At 42.1% G+C, this 19,378-nt stretch overlaps 1 protein-coding gene across 1 annotated transcript in view; it reads left to right on the plus strand.

Annotated features, from left to right (window-relative positions):
- Snd1 (staphylococcal nuclease and tudor domain containing 1) overlaps window positions 1-19,378 on the plus strand; it is a 407,737-nt gene that overhangs the window by 17,783 nt on the left and 370,576 nt on the right. Inside the window, exons 2-3 of the mRNA XM_052173319.1 lie at window positions 10,802-10,951; window positions 18,129-18,249. Coding sequence (XP_052029279.1) covers window positions 10,802-10,951; window positions 18,129-18,249 — 271 coding nt within the window. The remainder of the gene's footprint in view (window positions 1-10,801; window positions 10,952-18,128; window positions 18,250-19,378) is intronic.

The following is a 19,378-nucleotide window of genomic DNA, read 5'->3' on the forward strand; positions in this document are numbered from 1 at the left end:
TTATTTACATTTTTTAGACACAGTCTCACCAGGGTCCCAGGCTGGCCTGGAATGCCCTATGTAGCCCAGGAGGACTTTGAATGTCTTATCTCTGCCTGTGCCTGTGAGTGCGGAGATTGCAGGCGCCGCCGTCCGAGTGAACCCAGGTTGCAAAGGCAGAGCACATTCTAGTTCTTGTATGTTTAGTTCTTAGGTTTTTGTTTTTGTTTTGTTTTTAAAGACTGGGTCTCAACTATGAAGAATCTCTATGTAGACTAGGCTGGCCTTGAACTCACAGAGATCCACCTGCTTCTGCCTCTTAAGTGCTGGGAATAAAGGTGTGTGCCACTCTGCCCAGTTTAACACTTAAAATGTGATTTTTAACTTTGTATTTTGGAATACTTTCCAGCTGTTGAGAATGGTTGGAAGAATAGTGCATTCAACTCCTATGTCCTCTTTACCTAGAGAGTTTGATTGGCTTATTCTCTTTGTAATAATTACAAATAAGCATTATTCATAGTATTTATGTTCTGTGAAGTTGCAAATACTGAGTTCCTGCATACTGATCAATTTCTGTTATATAACAGAATATATAACAGACAATATAAAGTTAGGTCCCTTTGGGATTTGTGGACCCATATGTTTTTATAACCTTATTCAACATGTACTTTTTGCTAAAAACATTTTTTAAAAACATTTTATTTTTAATGTGTGTGTGTTCTGGTGAGTGCAGCTGTTTGTGCAAATCAGAGAAGGCATCAGCTCGTCGAGCTGGAGTTACAGGCTACTGGGAACCACCTCATGAGGGTGCTGAATACCAAGCTGAAGTCTCTTAAATACTGAGCCCTCTCTAGCCCTGAAAGCATCTTATATAACATCTACTTTTGGTTGCTTAACATCGAACTTATAGCCAGCCACATTATAATTTGTGTCCAAATGAAGCTTATTTTGCATATGCAGTTTCTCTGTAAGGTATTTGTTTCACAATGGTTTTCTTGCACTTAGAAATACTAAACAGTATATTGAGAATATACTTGAGGGGTATTTTAAACAATGAAAACAACAAAGAGCACAAAAATGTAAAAAAAGAAAAAAAGCGTGGCACTAAGTAGACCATGTAAAAACACTGTCAGGGCTCAAACGAGAAAAGGCCAAGTGTTGTTTTTGAGGACTCTGCTGTAAATGGGGGAACTTGGAGCTAAGCTTTGCTCCTCTGCATCACTGTGAGTAAACACACATGTGCTGACAACTATTGATTTGTGAGTTACAGCTACGTTATAAAGTGGGAAAATTCACAATTACTGATTTTTCTATAAGTGTAATGAATGTCTTCTGTATTGTGCTGGGGATTGAACCCAGGGCGTCCTGCATGTGAAGTAAGCACCCTACAACATGTTAATACTTGTAGTTTTTAAATCTAAAAATCAGGATGTCCGTGGAATAACCACTCAAATCAGAAGCTAGCATGGATACAAAACCAATTCTATCACATATTCCTTAGGTTTTGCTGTTTGCCTTAATAGTGCCCTTTTGTGGGCACATGGCTTAATCCAAGATTGTATCTTGACATGTTCTTAGAATTAGGGATAATTCTCTCATTTTTTCCCTTTGTCATCCCTGACAATTACCAAGAGGTTTTTGGTTTTGTTTATTATTTTTCTTTTTGTTTTTGTTTTATTAGAATTCCTCTCAGCATAGGTTTATCTTGCTTCCATAAGGTTAAATTAAGTTCTGTCTTTGACAAGAATATTACAGTGCATCGTATCAGAGTCACACTGTTGAAATTCCATTGTTGCTAATGCTGATAATTTGGCTCCTTGGTTGCAGTGGTATCGATCAGGCTTCTCTAATGTATTTTAGCCAATAAGATCTTTATGTAATAGCGAGTAAGTATTTTATTTAGCAATAAACATGCAGTTAGTACTCCTGTAAGATATTTTGAGATTATACAAATACCTGTTCTTTATCTCCTTCATCCGCCACAGTTAGCACCCCTTTGATTCTTACCATTTTATTTACTTTTTCAAAGAACTTATTTTTCTGTGCATGTGTAAGGGCTCTCACATGTGGTAGTGGATGTCAGAGGACAGCTGGAGGTTGTCAGTTTCCTGCTGCACCCCAAGCTTTGGGCTTGGTGGCAGGCACCTTCACCTGATAAGCCACCTCCCCAGCCCCACCTTTCTTGCTTGAGTCTGTTATTGCTGTGATTGTTTCAAAATAACAATTTTCTAATTTTACCATTGATCCTACACTTAGCAGTTGTCTCTCTAGAGCTCTCTTCCACAATTGTTGATTCATTTGTTCAATGGATTACAGTCTACTATTAGTATTTTGATTTTGTCTTTTTAAAGATCAATTTTCTGTCTGTCTCCCTCCCTCCCTCCCTCCCTCCCTCTCTCTGTCCCTCCCTATCCTGTGCATTGGTGTTTTGCCTACATGTCTGTATGTGAAGGTATTGGGTTATCCAGAATTGGAGTTCAAGACAGTTGCGAGCTGCTGTTATATGTGCTGGGAATTGAACTCCAGGTCCTTTGGAAGAGCAGCCGGTACTCTAAACTGCTGAGGCATCTCTCCAGTCCCTATTATTTTGATTTTCAAGTTGTCCAATTTTGGCCCATGATAATACCCTTAAGCCTTATCTGTCATTTTGATAAAGTATATCACCATTGTCCTTTGAACACTTTTAAAAACATTTTCTAACACAGCCACATATTCCTGCCAAGACTGATCTTTCCCAGACCCAAGCCTAGAACCATCAGTTTCTCAAGGAGCTCTTGTCCTTTTTATCAGAGAGAAGTCTTTAGAAGGTGGCATCTGGACATCAGGTCGCCATGCCCTCTTAGAGGGTAGAAGTAGGAAGTCCACGTGTGACATGCACGTCTGTACTTGTATATATTTATTTGTTCGTTTTCTCAAACAGTGCCTTGCTTTTGTTTCCCATCCCAACTCTGATTTCCTCCATCACTGAGAGACCTGGCTTTATGATCCTGCCTGCCTTGTTTGCTCAGTTCCTCAGTTGCTGCTCTCAGCATTTGCTTCCTCAGCTCCCAGCGACTGCCCCCCCCCCCCCAACCAGTCAGTAACCATGTACTGCGGCGGCCCCCCCTCTAACCAGTTGGTTACCACGTGCTCCCCCCTCCCTCCCACCCCCTGGGTCTAACCAGCCGGTTACCATGTACCCCCTCCCCCTTTGTTTGCCTTATTCTTGGTGCAGAGTCATGTCCACACGGAGTGTGAGCTATGCTGTCCCATCAGTGGTTTGGGTTTTGTTATTTTTTAACCCATGGGTAGTATTTGTGGTTTGGCAGTGGAATTGGTCACCCTTAAAACTGCCCAGCATCGTGGCAGAAAACTGGCATCTCCATTTCTTTGGGTAGAAAGAAAGCTTTGCTTCTAGGCTTTTCTTTCCAACATTCTTTTGGAAGGTTTCAACTGGTTTAATTTTTTTTCCCCTCCAAATTGTGCCTTTGGTATTTGTGTGTAACTGAAATAAAGTACTTAAAAAAACATTCTGTTTTGTGCTTTATTTACTGTTAAAAAAAACAAACAAAACCAACCAAACATTCATTTTTTTTCCTCCAAAATGAACATGTTTCTTCACCAGAGGACTTATAATTCTTCCAGATAGTTTGTGTTTGATTGCTTTTTTTTTTTTTTTCCTATCAGGATATTAAGTGTAAGAGTTATGAGCACTGCCAGACTGTGTCCTGGCTCCTCAGAATTAAATTTTAGTATATGTGGGTCCTGTGGGCACATTCCCGACTTTATCTTGTCATTGTTCAGGAAAGTGACATTCTTTTCTTAATCTTTACTACATACTTTGGAATGATGCTCTTAGCTTTCTTTGTACTTTATTTCTCTAACACTTTATACTTTTTTTTTTTTTTTGGTTTTTTTCGAGACAGGGTTTCTCCGTATAGCCCAGACTGTCCTGGAACTCACTCTGTAGACCAGGTTGGCCTCGAACTCAGAAATCTGCCTGCCTCTGCCTCCCAGAGTGCTGGGATTACAGGCGTGCGTCACCACTGCCCAGCTCATTTTGTATTTTTTTTTTCTCTAAAAGAAATTCTTTTTTCTTCATGCTCAGAGGGTTGAAGAGCCCTGATCACTGTAGTACTTTTCAGTTCCTTTAATTAAGACTGAGTACCTGACCCCAAGCATTTGATAGAATAGGGAAAATTCCTTTCTTCATGGTATCCTTAAGCTCTAGAGCTTATAGTGATAATTTTATGGAATTTTGCTTTCTTCAAAAAACACAGAGATAAGAATATGTTTTTGTTTTAATTCCAGGTGTGGGGATATGGGGCTGCTTCCGACTGTCCACAGCAGCTGACTGATGTGCCCTGCGCTGTAGCAGAAGCATGGCTTTTGTCAGCTGTAGATAGCCTCTGTGGGTGTGTGACGCTTGGAATTCTGGGAACTTCTCAGAGGGTATATAAATGCTAGTGCCCGGAGAGGTGGGGTGGGTAGTTGTTGATTATTCAGGGAGATAGGTTGTGTTGGTTAGTAGTCATGTTCAAAGAATAAACAAAAGGAAAGATAATAGATTCAGGGCTCACTGTCTCTCCCCTCTATCCTTTCTCTACTCGAGAGTGTGAAATCAGAGGGTAAAGGGTGGGAAAAAGAAGAATCTGCAAAGTAGCAAAGACCAGCCACAAGCAAAGAAGAAACGAGAAGGAAAGAAGTTAGATTCAGGGATCTCTCTCCACTACCCCCTCTCTCTCCTACCTAGTGGTGGGTGAAACTGGGGATGGAGGTGGGGAGGGGGTAAAAGATGGAAAAAAGAACTCACAAAGCAAGCTACAAGAGTTGACTTTTTTGAAATCCTTCCATATATATACTCTGCCTTGCTCTTCTTCAAACCCATGGCCTCGTTTTGCATTAACTGTTATTTCATGTATACATGGGTTTGTGTGTATATTTGTAAATATAGCTTGCCACATTTATATAATGTTGCATACTTGCATATTTTGGGACTGACTGGCACTGACACCAGCTGATGTGCTCTTCCCTAGGGAGGGCTGCCTCTTCTGCTCCCAGTTTTACCCAGATGGTTGTAGTTTTTGTATAGGGTTGAGGCCTCCTGAGCTTTTTCTCTGTGCAGTTGTCACGTTTGTTGGTGTCCCCTTGCTCAACTCACTGTGGGGTGGTCATGCTGGTGAGCATAGCTTCTGCTGTCACCAGACAGTCTTCACAGAAATTCTCGGGTGCTCTTCCTTTTCAGTCTTTGTACCCCTCTCCCACAGTGCTCCCTGAGCCTTTTGTCGGGGAGTGTTTTGTAGATGTAACCATGTGACTAGGCTTCATCTACTTTTCTTCTTCCTTTGGGAGGTCATGTACTATTGTCCTGAGATTTTGTTGTTGTTTGACAACTGGAATACATTTCTTTCCTGTACATGGGTCTATTACATACTTGTTTTTCTTCCTGAGTTCTCCTGTCTTTTTGTTGATCTTGAATCTGTGGCAGTACGTAGAGCCTAGTGACCGGTCGTGAAGACTTGACTGTGGAGTACATGCTCTGTAGACAGCCCTGCATGAGTTCCTTCCTTGCTAGAGAAGCTTCTCTGTACAGGGGCTTAACCAGTACTTATTTTCACAAGTCACAGCAGTCGGTGCATGGTTCTCACATATGGGGAATTTGGGGTGTCTTCGGAAGTATGCTGGGATGCCATCATCTCTCTGTGCCGTATTTTCCTCATCTATAAAACAGAATATGATAGAGAAGAGTAATTTATGATCCTTTGCCATGTCCTGAGCTTCATAACAGGTTTAGATAGTCTGTGTATTGTTGTGGTTATTGTCAGTCTGTAATTAATAGCAAATATCATTGATGGTGCAGATTGAGCTGGGATAAAAACAGATTTATTTTTGTTCTTGATTATAGATTAAAGTCTGAAGGCTGCATTTGATGTTGGCCTCTACACACAAGTTTTATTTTATGGCTGTGTGTGCTTAGTTAAGTGTTGCTTTGATTTGGAGCAGCCAGTTCATGGCGGCTTGATGTTTCCAATGATTTGGTCTGTGACACCAGCTCTGCTGGCCATACTTCTTACTGTGGTTTTTAGGCTGCAGTCACTAGCGCTGTCTGTCTCCAGAGTCTTTAGCTATAAAGTAAAAGAACTGTTCTCTTTTTCTGACTTCTCTTCAGTGATCCTGAGGTTTCCAAGCTGAGACCCTGTGTTGGGGGATGGCTGGGAGTGAGTATATCCTTAGTCAGAGAAACAGCACTATGGAATTTTTAAGTCATTGCTTTTGACTGGTAGGGCCTTTAATTTAGACTTGTTTTTAGCAGAAAAAAATGAGGGGAGACAAAATCAGGGAAGATTTGGGTAGATTGAAAATTTCCCAACTTTCTTTCTCTCCCATTCCCTTCCTGCCTTCATTTCTTACAATGTTGGGGTTTGAATTTAGGGCCTTGCAGCTATGAACTATATCTCTAGCCTTGTTTTTGTGGTTTGCTACCTGTTTATTGAAACAGTGCTTCCAGTTGTGACTTGAGTCCTGCCTGCCTTCCTGCCTTTGTGTTTTTGGTGTCCTAGCTAAGAAATGATCATTAATGGAATGTTATGTAGATTTACCTGTATGTTTTATTTTCTGGTATAAGGTTGACTTCTATTTTCATGTCTGTAGTGCTTTTTAAATTCCTTTTGTTTATAGTCTGATGTAGAGATTAGACTTCTTCCTTCTGTGTGTGGCTGTTTAGGTGCACCTTTTGTTAAAAGTTCTACTCTTTCTGCATTGAGTTATCTAGGCATCTTTGTTCAAACCTATCGGTTGACTGTGTGGATGTGGTGTAGGCCCTGATTTATTTGTCCTCAGTTGCCTGTCCTTTTCCTTTTTATCGGTCCTTCTGTTGTCATTTTTGCTCTCATCACCTGTCTTTTATATCTTAAGAGGCAGAAATGCCATTAAGCTGGTCTTCTCCACAGAGCCAGTAAGATTCCTTTCTTGGACCAAGATGACTTTGCTTTTGAATTGGGAAAAATACTGGTCAGTATTTATATTTGAGTTTTCTGTACGATCACATTGATATAACTGGTGAGAGTGTACTTTTGCATGTAGTTTTCTGTCTTGTGACGGCAGTGGACTGGATGTTCAAGAGTTAAGTGCACTAAGTCATCAGAGTCTAGTGAAGATTTAATGTCATACATACTCTGTTGCTGGGCAACATTTTAGTGCCTCTCTATACAGTCTTTCATTGTAGGTACATTTCCCAGTAAACCTGTAAGTGAATTTGAACAGTTTGGTTCCCCGATTTTCTTCTCAGTGCTTTGGTTCAGCCTCTGTGGCTGTCTGACTTGTGCCTTGAAGCCAGATCCTTTTAATCCCACCACATCTCTCTGCATCCTGTATAGGCAGAGCTGAGAAATGTCAAATCCATAATAACCTCAGTCAAACTGACTCATTATGACAGCTGGCTTCACAGTCTTCCTGCTGTAGCAGGTAGTCCTGAGACTGTTCTTCTAGAATCTGTCATTTTATTATTTTAATTGGATAAAGCGGTAACCATATGACTTGTTTTCTATGCCCTATAAATTAGCAATTAAGGATAATTACTGTATTCATGAAAGTTTGTAACATGAATCAGTCAGTGGAGCTTTGGCAGTTCAATTACCCATGACAGTTTCTTCACAGTTTTATTCTTCTGAAATTAAAAATATGATAAATGCTGTGTTTTCCTTGCATATGTTGTTTACTGTTTGTCTCCTCACTTGAGCATCAGCTCCCCAGGAGCAGAAACTTTTGTCTCCTTTTTTCCCCTGAAATATGCAGCTTGTCTAGAACAGGCCCCCACACATTGTTGGCATTTAATCAGTATTGACAAAAATCGAATCAATCAATCAATCGATGAGTGGACTTAAACCCAATGCCAATGATTATTATGAAAGCTGGTTTGATGCTGTATGAAACAGCAGTCTGCTTTATAGGACCTTCCTTGTTTTCTTTCTGTGTTTTACATAGATACGTTAAGCATATCCACCTTGGTTTTATTGGGTAGAAAACCTTTAATAAGGGAAGCCCTTTAGAATATTTTTACTGAGGAAGAATTTCAGTAAAAACTGTTGACAAGGCAGGTGGAGGGAGTTATCAGTTCTTGGAAAATGAGTTGTAGATAACTGCAAAGGAGGGTATAGTGTCTTCTGAATGAATTCAGATCCTATAAATAGGAGGGAAACTATCTTAGTCTTCCTTAGCAGAGAGGTTTCACTCTTCCACAGTGTCCTGAAGACATTGTTTTTCTACCTCTCCGTCAGTGCCATTGGCAAATGCTGGGAGCCCATTTCAGAAGAAAGCTGTATCCATGCCAGTCTTTTCTGGCTGGAGAAATAGGAAGAGAGCCGTGCCTACCACTATGAATCAGCCTTTAGGAGGCTGGATTGGTGACTGTGTCTTCAATTAGTATACTTAGTAATAAAGAAGGCAAGAGAGCGTCTTAAGGGGATGGATGGGGCTGGAGCGGTGGCGTAGTCAGTAGAGTGCTCACTGTACAAGCACGAGGACCTGAGTTTGATCCCTTGTGCCCATATAGAAAAGCCAGAGCTGGGGAGGTGGAGGCAGGCTGATGGATTCTGACAGCTTGTTGGTTAGGGAATCCAGCAGAATCAATGAAGTTCAGGTTCTGTGAGAGATCCTGCTTCAGAAAATAAAGTGGAGAGTGGCAGAGAAAGAGAGTGATGTGGCTCACTGGTTAAAATGCTTCCTGCTCTTGCAGAGGACCCAAGATCAATTCCTGGTGGCTTATAATTGCTTGTAATTTCAGCTCTAGTAGATTTATTGAAGCAAGAAGCCTTCTTGCTTCTATGGGTATCAGTGCACATACATGTATACATGCACATACTCACATACAGACACAAAGGCACACATGAATTAAAAGTCTTGAAACAGGTTTGAAAAGACAAGTTTTTGCTTGTGTATTCTGATGTGGCCACAGTGGAGTGATTTAGGCCGAGGTAGTTCTATGTGCTTAAAATATAGGAGACATCAACTAGAGGGCTAATTTAAAAAATAAATTTAAGAATAAAATTTAAGAATTCTAATAAAAAATTTAAGAATAAGGTGGGTGGTGCTGGAACACACCTTTAATCCCAGCACTTGGGAGGCAGAGGCAGACAGATCTCTGAGTTTGGGGCCAGCCTGGTCTACAGAGTGAGCTTCAGGGCAGTGAGTTCCACAGACACCCCATTCCCCATGGGCTCATTGTACTAAAAAGAATTAGTTAAAAGAAACAAGACATTGTATAGAAGACTCAACTAGTAGAGCTCAAAAATAGACAATAGGATGCTCTATTGCTTAAAGACACTCACTGAATGGAACACAAGTGTGCAGAAGAGTGAGAGAGTGACTCTCAGTCAGAGTGGTGGTGGCCATTAGAAAACTGGTAGAAAGGATATGGAGACTGTCTTAGGGTTTCTATCTCTGTGAAGAGACACCGTGACCACAGTAGTGTTTATAAAGGAAAACATAATTGGGCCCAGCTTACAGTTCAGAGTTTTGTCCATTATGGAGGGAAGCATGGTGTGCAGGTAGACATAGTGCTGGAGAAGGAGCTGAGAGTTCTACATTGGATCAGCAGGCAGCTGGAAGAGAGAGTGACACTGGGCTTGACTTGGGCTTTTGAATGAGACCTCAAAGTGTGTCCCCAATGGCACACTTGCTCCACCAAGGCCACTCCTAATAGTGCCACTCCCTGTGGGTCTATAGGGGGCATTACCATTCCAACCATCACTTTTGGTGACCTGTACTTCTGGCAGTGGATAGTGGATAGTGACCTCACAGTTATTTTAATCTTCTTATTTTCTGACTCATGATACTTTTTCACAATGTAAAGCATCAGTTGAGATGGAGAAGGCTAGTGGGTGTGTGGAAGCATCCTCCCCTAGTCAACCCTTCAGAGTGAACTTCCATCACAAGGATCTAGTGTGAGCTGTGTTCTCCATTGACAGAACCCTACAGCCCTTCACGCTAACCTTTCAGTGGCAGTTGTTTGTTTGGAAACATAGTGTTGAGAACCCTTCAGAGTGAGTGGGCCCACCTCTGTTAGAGAGACCTCAGTAGGCAGAGGCAGTTTGAGTAGCTTGCATTTTTACAGCATGCCTCTTTGCTTGCCTCTTTTTAAAATCTTTCCTTTCATGGCCCTTCACATATTGAAACATGAATGCCACTGAACTTCAGAGCCCTTTTCACAGTTGCAAATAGGTTCTGTTCTGGCTCCTTAGCCAGGACTGAAGAGAAGAGAGCTTAAGTGTTTACGATGTGCCTGTTAGAGGACGCTGGTTGTGGATTTCTCATTTGATGGTTGCACACGCTTTGGTGGCCCTGCCCCTGGCCCTGATTATGTAGGAGTTTCTGTCTTTAACTTTTCCCTTTCTTTAAATGTTTATAGTTTGCCTCATTCATGAATGGGAAATTTGGAGATATTAACTTGTTAAGAATTGAAAAGAATAGTGTTGGTGCACGCTGGTATAAAATTACAGATGTTCTTAACCTCTATGTCGCATATGTCTTTATCTCAGTCTATCTATTTTATGTCTTTTCTATTTTTTGTTTAATTCCTACTTATATATTTGAGTCTATTATTTTTGAATGTGGCCCAAGGCTCAATGTAGGTATTTCTCTTATAAAACTCAAGTTAATTCTGACCAATTCATCATTACAGAGATATTTGAGGGCCTCTGACTTGCAAAGTTCTAGATGTTGGGGATTCATTAGCATGCAAGTTATGTAGTAAGCCAGTGGCTTACTACAAAGTTACATTAGAGAGATACTATTTCCAGGCCACTAATTCTCTCTCTCTTTCTCCTTTTTTTATTTACCTGTGTAGGTCCTCTCTGGGTGTGCCATCATTGTCCGAGGGCAGCCCCGGGGTGGTCCTCCTCCTGAGAGGCAGATCAACCTCAGCAACATTCGAGCCGGAAATCTCGCCCGTCGGGCAGCTGCCACCCAACCCGATGGGAAAGATACCCCGGATGAGGTAGGTGATCCTCCAGGGCTTCCTATCCAGGGCCTCCTGCGGCTGTGGGCCTGGCTGACAGCCTGCTCTCCTCTTTGAAGACATTTCGATGTGCTCATTTTTTTTTTTCTGTTCCTGGTGAGTACTTTGTCATGATGATTGGATCTGTCTCAGGTAGCTTATTACATCTGTCATTATACATACACTGCCTGTCTGAGTTTCTTTTCAGTGTTCTTTGAATAATGCAAAAGAAGAAAGAGTGTACTCAACTAGGAACTCAAGGGTACAGTCCACAGTGTCCAGGAAGCCAAGGCAGGAGGAGCTTTAAAGCATCCATTACATCAGAGTAACCAGGAGGCAGAATGGGATGGATGCTTGTGTTCAGTTCGCTTCCTGCTCCTCTACACCTAGGACACCTTCTACAGTGGGGCAGTCTTCTGTCTCAGTTCATCAAATCAAGACAGCCCCTCACAGATAGCCCCAGAAGCTTAGTTCACAGTTGACTCTCCATCTCATGATTGGCTACTCTCAAGAGTCAACTCTTTAAATCAACTCTTGAAAAGAATCATTACACAGTAATTAATTGCAACCACAATCTCCGGGCTCTCCCTAGTCTTTTTGTGTAGGCTTGCCTCACTCTTGGGGAATAGCTTTGAAGTCACATCAGTGTACCATTTTTCGTGAACAATAAATAGCCTTCTGTCACTGCTAATGCTAGCCTTTTGTTATAAAACTGAAGTTTTATGTAAATAGGAGGTGGGCTTTTGTTTTGTATTCCTTTTGGTGCAGTACTGGGACTTGAGTGCAGGGTCCCACACAAGCCAGGCAAGCACTCTCCTACTGGGCACTATCTAGTTCCCTCTCTCCACTCCCGAACCCCTAACCTTTCATGGTGATAAGGTCTCATGTAGCCCAAGCTTCTTTCTTGGCATAGCAGGGCATGGCATGACTTTCTATTTCTGATCCTCCTGCCTCTGCCTCCTGCGCTTTGGAATTATAGGACTGTTGCCATCAAGCCTGGTTTATATGGTACTGTGATTGAACCCAGGGTTTCATGTATGGTAGGCAAACACTCCACAACCCAGCTCTAAACATGAGTTTTTATTACTATTTTTATTAGATGTATTTGTGTGTATGTGTGCATGTGCATGCATGTGTGTGTGTGTGCTTGAGTATTACGCATTGGTTCATGTGTGAAGTTAAGAGAGTCTGGGAGTCAGCTCTCATACCGTGTGGACTCAGGAGTCAGGCTTAGTTGCAAGCACCTTTAGCAGCTAAGCCATCTCCTTAGCTCTAAGTCAGTTTCTGGGCAGCTTGTAGCTTGTCCTTGTGTTCTGCTCGGAGCTGAGCCTCTCTCCACCTCCTCTCTCCCTCCTACACCCCAGCTTTTAACACCTGCTGTGTAGCTTTGTAACGTTTGAGTTTTTACTGCCTGTTTTCACTGCCCATGTCCATCCTAGTTGGCGTGGTTTAGGCTCCTTGTCTCTACACTTGGATGTTGGTGCCTCATTCTCCTTTAGCCGTTTTTCCCTGCTCAGGAACAGGATTTCTGGACTCCTCATTACTAGTTCTCTGCTCCAACTTGGTGTCTTTGGGTGGATTAGTAATTGGCTGGTCTCTGCTTTTCCCTTTCAAGGAAATTAAGAAAAAGCAAGAGCTTACCAGCTTTTACTTAAGGAAAGCATTTAGTTCTTTTCCTCTTTAATAGTTTTTTTTTTTTAAAATAAGGCAATAGTGAGACAGCATTATAGATAATGAAGATGGAGAAAAATCACCCATAATTATTCTATCAGCAGTAGTTGGTCAGATTTTAGAGATAATGACTAAATAGATTAAAATCCGTTCTTTCTCATTGGTCCTCCATCGCTAACTGCAAGTATTGAGACTAATGTAGTGTCTATATCTACCTCTGGATTGCTCAGTGAGGATCAAATAAGGAAACACGACGTGCTTAGCGCTTTACAAAGTACTTAATAAATGTTTGATAATCACTACCCTGTTAGATCAAGTGCAGAAGATTAAACCTGTTTCAGCATTCTTCAAATGTTGAATGCGCATCAAATCGGTAAACCACCATTTGAAGCAGTTCTCTTCCTTTTGGCTATGTGCCGTGGCACAACTTGATTGCTCCTCAGAGGTGATGAGCTGCCTCTTAGAGGTCACCAAGCTCTCTCCCCAAAAGGAAGAAGCAGTGAAGGCTGCTCTGAGCTGTTGTCGCTGTGTCCGTTGTAACAGGCAGTAGACTCTGAGCAGACTCCTGTGGCAGGAATGATAGCATGTGAGGTGCCTGGCACTCCTTGTACATACATTTACAGTCTGACTCTTTATCTTCTCTAGAGCACTTTGGTGGCATCAAGCTCCATCTCTTACCTCTTAAGTTCTTTGTGACATGGAGTCTCTCTCAGACCCCTTCTTCAGTGTTGGGGACATTGAGACAATATGCTCTGATTTCTCCTTTTCTCATACTTCCTCCAGGGGCTTCAAATCCCTGTTCTCCCTCTGGATAGGGTCCCACTCTGTAACTGTCCGAGCTCCCTGTGTAGACCCGTTGGCCTCACTGCCTCTGCTGAAGTACTGGGATTAAAGGCGGGTTCCATCACACCCCTAGATTTTTTTGGAACATAACTTACATACTCTTTCTCATTGTTATTCTCATACACTTTAGTGCTTATTATTGTGACAAACTGCGTGCCTGGACCTTGACCACAGGTCCACTGCTCTGTGACTTCCATTCCCTTCCTAAGTAAAGAGACAAACTTACTGTACTACTTTATCATCTTTTGAGGCTTTCATATACAAATACTATCAACTTCTCATTTTCACCACTCCCCAACTCCTCAAATTCATAGTCTCTTATTCGTTAATTATTATTGTCACATACACACTTGTAAATATAGCCTGCTGAGTTGATTTAGTGTTGCTCCTATGTGTATACGTGTTTAGGGCAGACTGGTATTGGATCATCTATCACAGGGCCTGAAGCACCTCTGTGGTCATGGGGCCCAGTGGTGATACAGCACTCAGTCTTCCTCACAGGATACTAGATTCCTCTCTGCCTTTGTCCTAAGCTTGTTTTGCTTTCCCCATCAGGAGTGCTGCCCCACCAATGTGACCTGGTAACCATCCAGGTCACACTGGACATAGCCCCTGACATTTCCTTCCCTATTCCCATCTTTGTGCTGTTAGAGCATTCACAGCATTTTATTTCAGAGTTCATTGTTTTTCTCTACTGGATTGTGAACTCTTCAAAAGGGGGACCTTATCTCTTATCTCTGTGTCCTTGTGTCTGCTCAGCACCTGACTCAAAGCAGTGATACAGTGAATATGCACAGGTATACAGTGAATATACACAGGTAGACAGTGAATATACACAGGTAAACAGTGAATATACACAGGTAAACAGTGAATATACACAGGTAAACAGTGAATATACACAGGTATACAGTGAATATACACAGGTAACACAGTGAATATACACAGGTAAACAGTGAATATACACAGGTATACAGGGATTATACACCTGAGTAGATGAGAGAAGAAACCCAGTGGCTCTCTTTGTGGGTTGGTGCATTGCACATTGAGACACCAGCTTTCCTTTGAGAACATTGTCCACTATTTTTCTTCAAGAAAGAAGAATCTAGAATATTCAAGAAGAATTAAGAATGTTATTCATTTGCTTTTCTTTGTTTCAGGGCCCCGAATATCATTGATATGATTATTCTTTTCCTTCCCTCCTGGTATCTTTCAGAGCTAGTCAGCTTTCTTATAAGTCCTGTGGAAATGAAAGCAGGGCCCCTTGAGTCCCTAGCCGTCATTGCCCTGTGCCAGGCTAATCCCCAGCGTTGCCTAGCTACTCCGGGAAGCCTAGATACTGCATTGATGGACAGACACTGTGCTGGTTATATATTTATTTCCCACAGAGTAATTGAGCCTGCTGTGTGTGAAGTTCTGTGCTGGTTTCAGGAGAAATTCAGAAATGAATGTCACAGACCTACTTTGACTGTGGCTTTTGAGGGTTGAGTTGGTAGGGAGCGGTGGTGGAGCAGGTATCCAGGTGCTACAGTGGGATAATGAGAAGAGAGGAGGAGACAAGGCCCTGAGCATGGGCTGGCTACCAAACTCTCTAAGTGTCCAGTAACATTGTTCTGGGTTCAATCTTGTCTCAGTAGTTTTAGGTGTCTGACCTAAAGAAGAGTGGAATTAAAAATTCTATCTTAGGATTTTAGACATCATGACTTTGTTTGGGTGTAAGCAGTGAAAGCAGATGTTCCCTGTTTGCTATTGGATGCCTTAAAGAGAAGAGGCTGTTCAAATCTCTAAACTACTCAAGGGTACTTGTTTCTTACATGGGACTCTGGAATGTCCCATAACTGTTCATCCTAATAGGCTGTTGTGACCTTTGACCGATGCTTGGAGCAAGTTTCCCTGGGTTTGCCTTTTCGCGGTTCCAGCAGCTGTACTGGGACAGACCATCTTCCTGGCTCTCCTGTGTGGATGACACCGGCCTTACTTTCCCAGAGTGTTCTCTTGTCCTTCTAAGGACTAATAGTCAGACTCTAGCCTGCATAGCTCTTGAGGTTTTCTCTTTTCCTTGTTGTTGCTAGTAGCTTATCTGGTAACAGTTTTGAATAGAACAAAACTTCTAGAAAGCCTGATTTTGGAAAAGAAGATTGTAATGACTTGTGGTTTTTTTCCTCCCATCGGATCAGGTATATTTCATTTCAAGGCCTCCAGTGTAATTTTCTTTTGCCTGACCACTAGTGACAGATCAGCTGTAAAACGAGAGTAAGAGTGCATGCTCCTTGAGCAAGCCTTAAAAGCTTTTAGAGAGCTTCTTTGTGGTGCGTAGAGACTGGAGGAGTCCTCACAGGGGCGAGAGGTAGATTTTCTTGTGAGCTGACCCTTGAGGAGTGGTGTTGCCTGTGAGACATATGCTTCCCTGGGGAGCACATGCTGAGCTCCTGGGTGTTCAGAAGTACTATATTACCGGGGTCTGACTGTTAATGTGCTGCTTAGTAGTGTGTTATGAACACAGCTGTAGTTCTGTAAATTTTTAGGAAATTTCTTTACACTGAAGTTGTAAAAATAGAGTTGCGAAAAAACAGTTCAAAACCATTTTCTGTTGCGCAGTTTACAGTTTGAATCATATCAGACTCTACTTTGGGTAGTGATGTCTTCTCATTTTTAGGATTGAGGTAATGCTAAGAATGAGACTGGTGACATGGAGAACTCCGTGTCGCTGTCGAGTGTCTCTTTGCTTGTTGGTGTTTTGAGGAAAGAAGAGCAGGATAGATGCGAAGGAGGTTGGTTTGGATTTCTTACCTAAGCCAAGTTCTTCTGAGAACGGCTCAGCATTGGGATTAAATTACAGCACTTTTCTTGACTTGCTTCTTTCATTGGCTACTAGTTTCTAGAAAGTTATATGGGTTTTTTCAAATTTTCAATAAGTTTATTGAATGACCTCATAAAATAAGTTTCCTGGGTAGAAAAGGTTATTCGAGCCTTCTTTTTCAAGCCACTAACCGACAGACTGCATTTTATTATGTGTATCCTGAATCGTGACTTGAAGGAATGACAACAGGCAGTGCATGAAGATGGGAATTGTAAAGGGAGAAGCTCCCTTTTTCACACCGACGTTTAGTCTGTAGGATGCTGTTGTGCCCCTTGAGCCCATCCCTTCCCGTATCTGACCTAAGGAAAGTTGGGACTCTGAGGGAGGCCCTGACTTGACTGTCAGATGAAGAGAACTCTCCTTTTCACCATAAAGGCATGCCTAACCTTTTGACATTGTAACACAATGACATCTACAAAGTAAACATTTGAGAACCATGCAATTGGGAAAAAGTCACATACACATAAAAAATCTGAGTCTTAAATGCGTTTACTGTTTTACATTGGGCATCATTTATAGCCATCATCAGCTACATATAGGCTATGGGTTGGACAGACCTGAACTATCCTAGCTGTGTGGAGGTGGACAAGGCCATCCCTCTGCATTATTGTTCGTGCGGAGGCCCTATTTCCTGTTATGAGATGTGTGCCGCCCTGCTGTGTCCTTCCTGAGTGAGTGAGCAGGAGAACCATCATGGTGCTCCTTATCAAGAGCTGCCACTGCTGTCTTCCCAAGAGTCTAGGATCTGGAAATATTTGACATTTTTTCCAAGTTTTATTATTAGTAGTAATATTACTCTGTGTGTGTGTGTGTTTTAAGAGTATGCATGTAAAGCCAGGTGTGGTGGCGCACGCCTGTAATCCCAGCACTTGGGAGGCAGAGGTGGGTGGATTTTTGAGTTCGAGGACAGCCTGGTCTATAGAGTGAGTTCTAGGACAGCCAGGACTACACAGAGAAACCCTGTCTCTAAAAACCAAAAACCAAAACAACAATAACAACAACAACAAAGAGTATGCATGTAGAGGCCAGAGGACTGCTTTCAGGCATCTGTCCTCTCTTTGCAAGATGAGGTTGGGGGTTGGATTAGATTCAGGTTGTTAGGTTTGTGCAGCAAGAGCTTTTATCTGCTAAGCCATTTCCCTGGCCAAATTTCAGGTTTTATACCAGAGTAGACGTAGAAGAGGAAACATTTTGGGGACTGCTCTCTAAAGTTTATTGCTGTCCTTGAAATGGTGGTGGGAATGACATAAATAAGGCTCCTGCCGGAGCAGAGATTCACTCCCAAATAGTACCAGCACTAAAAGCTTGTCACCGTGCCAGCTCTGCCCTGAACTGGCATTAGGGAAAGTAAGTGCCTTATAAACTGGAAGGAGACAAGCAGATGCAGTAATAGTTATTTATGATGTTCCGCTGCTAGGTGCTTCCTGGAGGGGCTTCCCATTTCAGGGACTGGAATGATCTATGGAAAATAGTCTGAGCACTGGCTGGCATGTGCTAAGTGCTATAAAACGTTGGCAAATGTTGTACAAAAGTAAGCTGTAACGGAGCAAGAGTGTGGAGAGTACTGCTGTCTGGGAAGCGCTGAGGACTGGTTTAGGGCCTGTGCTACTTCATCCAACTGCTAGACCTTTTTAGGAGGTCCTCAGTGTGCAGTTGGTTGTGTATTTTTTTCCCCCATGTCTTTGGCCTAGTGAGATTGAGGTAGGTGTCTAAATGTGTTTATTGAAGACATGAAGTTGCTTTGATGCTGGCCAGGGTCTGGAGTAGGCAATTTCTCTGTAACACTTGTTCTATTTTGTCTTTCAGCCCTGGGCATTTCCTGCTCGAGAGTTCCTTCGCAAGAAGCTGATTGGGAAGGAAGTCTGTTTCACGATAGAAAACAAGACTCCCCAGGGACGGGAATATGGGATGATCTACCTTGGGAAAGGTGAGTAGCAAGGAGAGCGGACTTGTTTGTCCAAGCATCAGTTTTTCTGTGGCAGAAGGCCACTTGGTATGGGTTGTATGGGAATTGTTGCTGGGCTCATGCGTGCAAGAGCAGAGGCGCATATCTAGCAGCCCTGGTCCCTGTTTTCCACTGCACTTTCTTGGCTTGTATTCTTCTTCCACTCTATAGAGGCCACTCAGTAGTTCTGGGGTCTGAGTGCTAATTGAATTCCTATAAATTTCCTATTTTGCGGTCTGCATTCTTCTATCTTGTGGCTTTTCTCTTTCTGGGGACTCTTTAGCAAAAGATCTGTTTGGGGACAGTTGTTATTTTTAAAATCTGTCTCATGGTTTGAAATAAAATAGAATAAAAACAGGTGTTGGAATTAGATGAGGTTAGAATTCAGATTTTCCTATTCTGTATCCTTTTACCTTTTGCCTCTATAGGCCCTAGTTTCTTCATTTGTAAGCTTTTGAGAGATAGCCTTAAGCTATGTAAAACAACTAGATTTGACATGGTATATATATCATCATTAACTTTGTGTGAGTGCTCACATAAACACTTATTGTTTGGCTAGGCCAAATGATTCATAGGGTATTAGAAGTTGTAGTCTTCTTTGGATTGGATACAGAGAGTGTAAATCTTGAAAAAAGTGTTTTGAGTGGGCAGTGGAACAATGAAAGACTTCTTTTTCTAGACAAGAACTAGGCATATGTGGATAGTTTTGGAGCAGATTTTGTTCTTTATTAAGCTTTCTGTGGCTAATTTATTAGAAGTCTTCCTAATACCATAGCAACTTAGGTTATCTGTTTGAGTAGTCAGTGCTGATTCTAGGCCAGTGTTAGAAGGTAAAACTAATGACATCCCATTAAGGCTGAGCTTAGCTGTACAAGTTCCAGAAAAGTGTGGTGAGAATGAGAACAGCCATCTTGCCCAGTTCCCTTGCACTAATGGAGGGTGGGGAGCAGAATTTGTGATTAGCCCAGGACTTACTGTAGAAAGATAAGTCTTTTGACTATATAGGGCTAGAACTTGTTGTATAGGTTAGGCTGTCTTGGAACTCAGAGCCTCTGCCTTCTGAATGCTGGTATATCAGATGTATGCCACTAAAACTTTTAAAGATAAGATG

This window comes from Apodemus sylvaticus, chromosome 2, assembly GCF_947179515.1.
Source record: "Apodemus sylvaticus chromosome 2, mApoSyl1.1, whole genome shotgun sequence".
Classification (NCBI taxonomy): Eukaryota; Metazoa; Chordata; class Mammalia; order Rodentia; family Muridae; genus Apodemus; species Apodemus sylvaticus.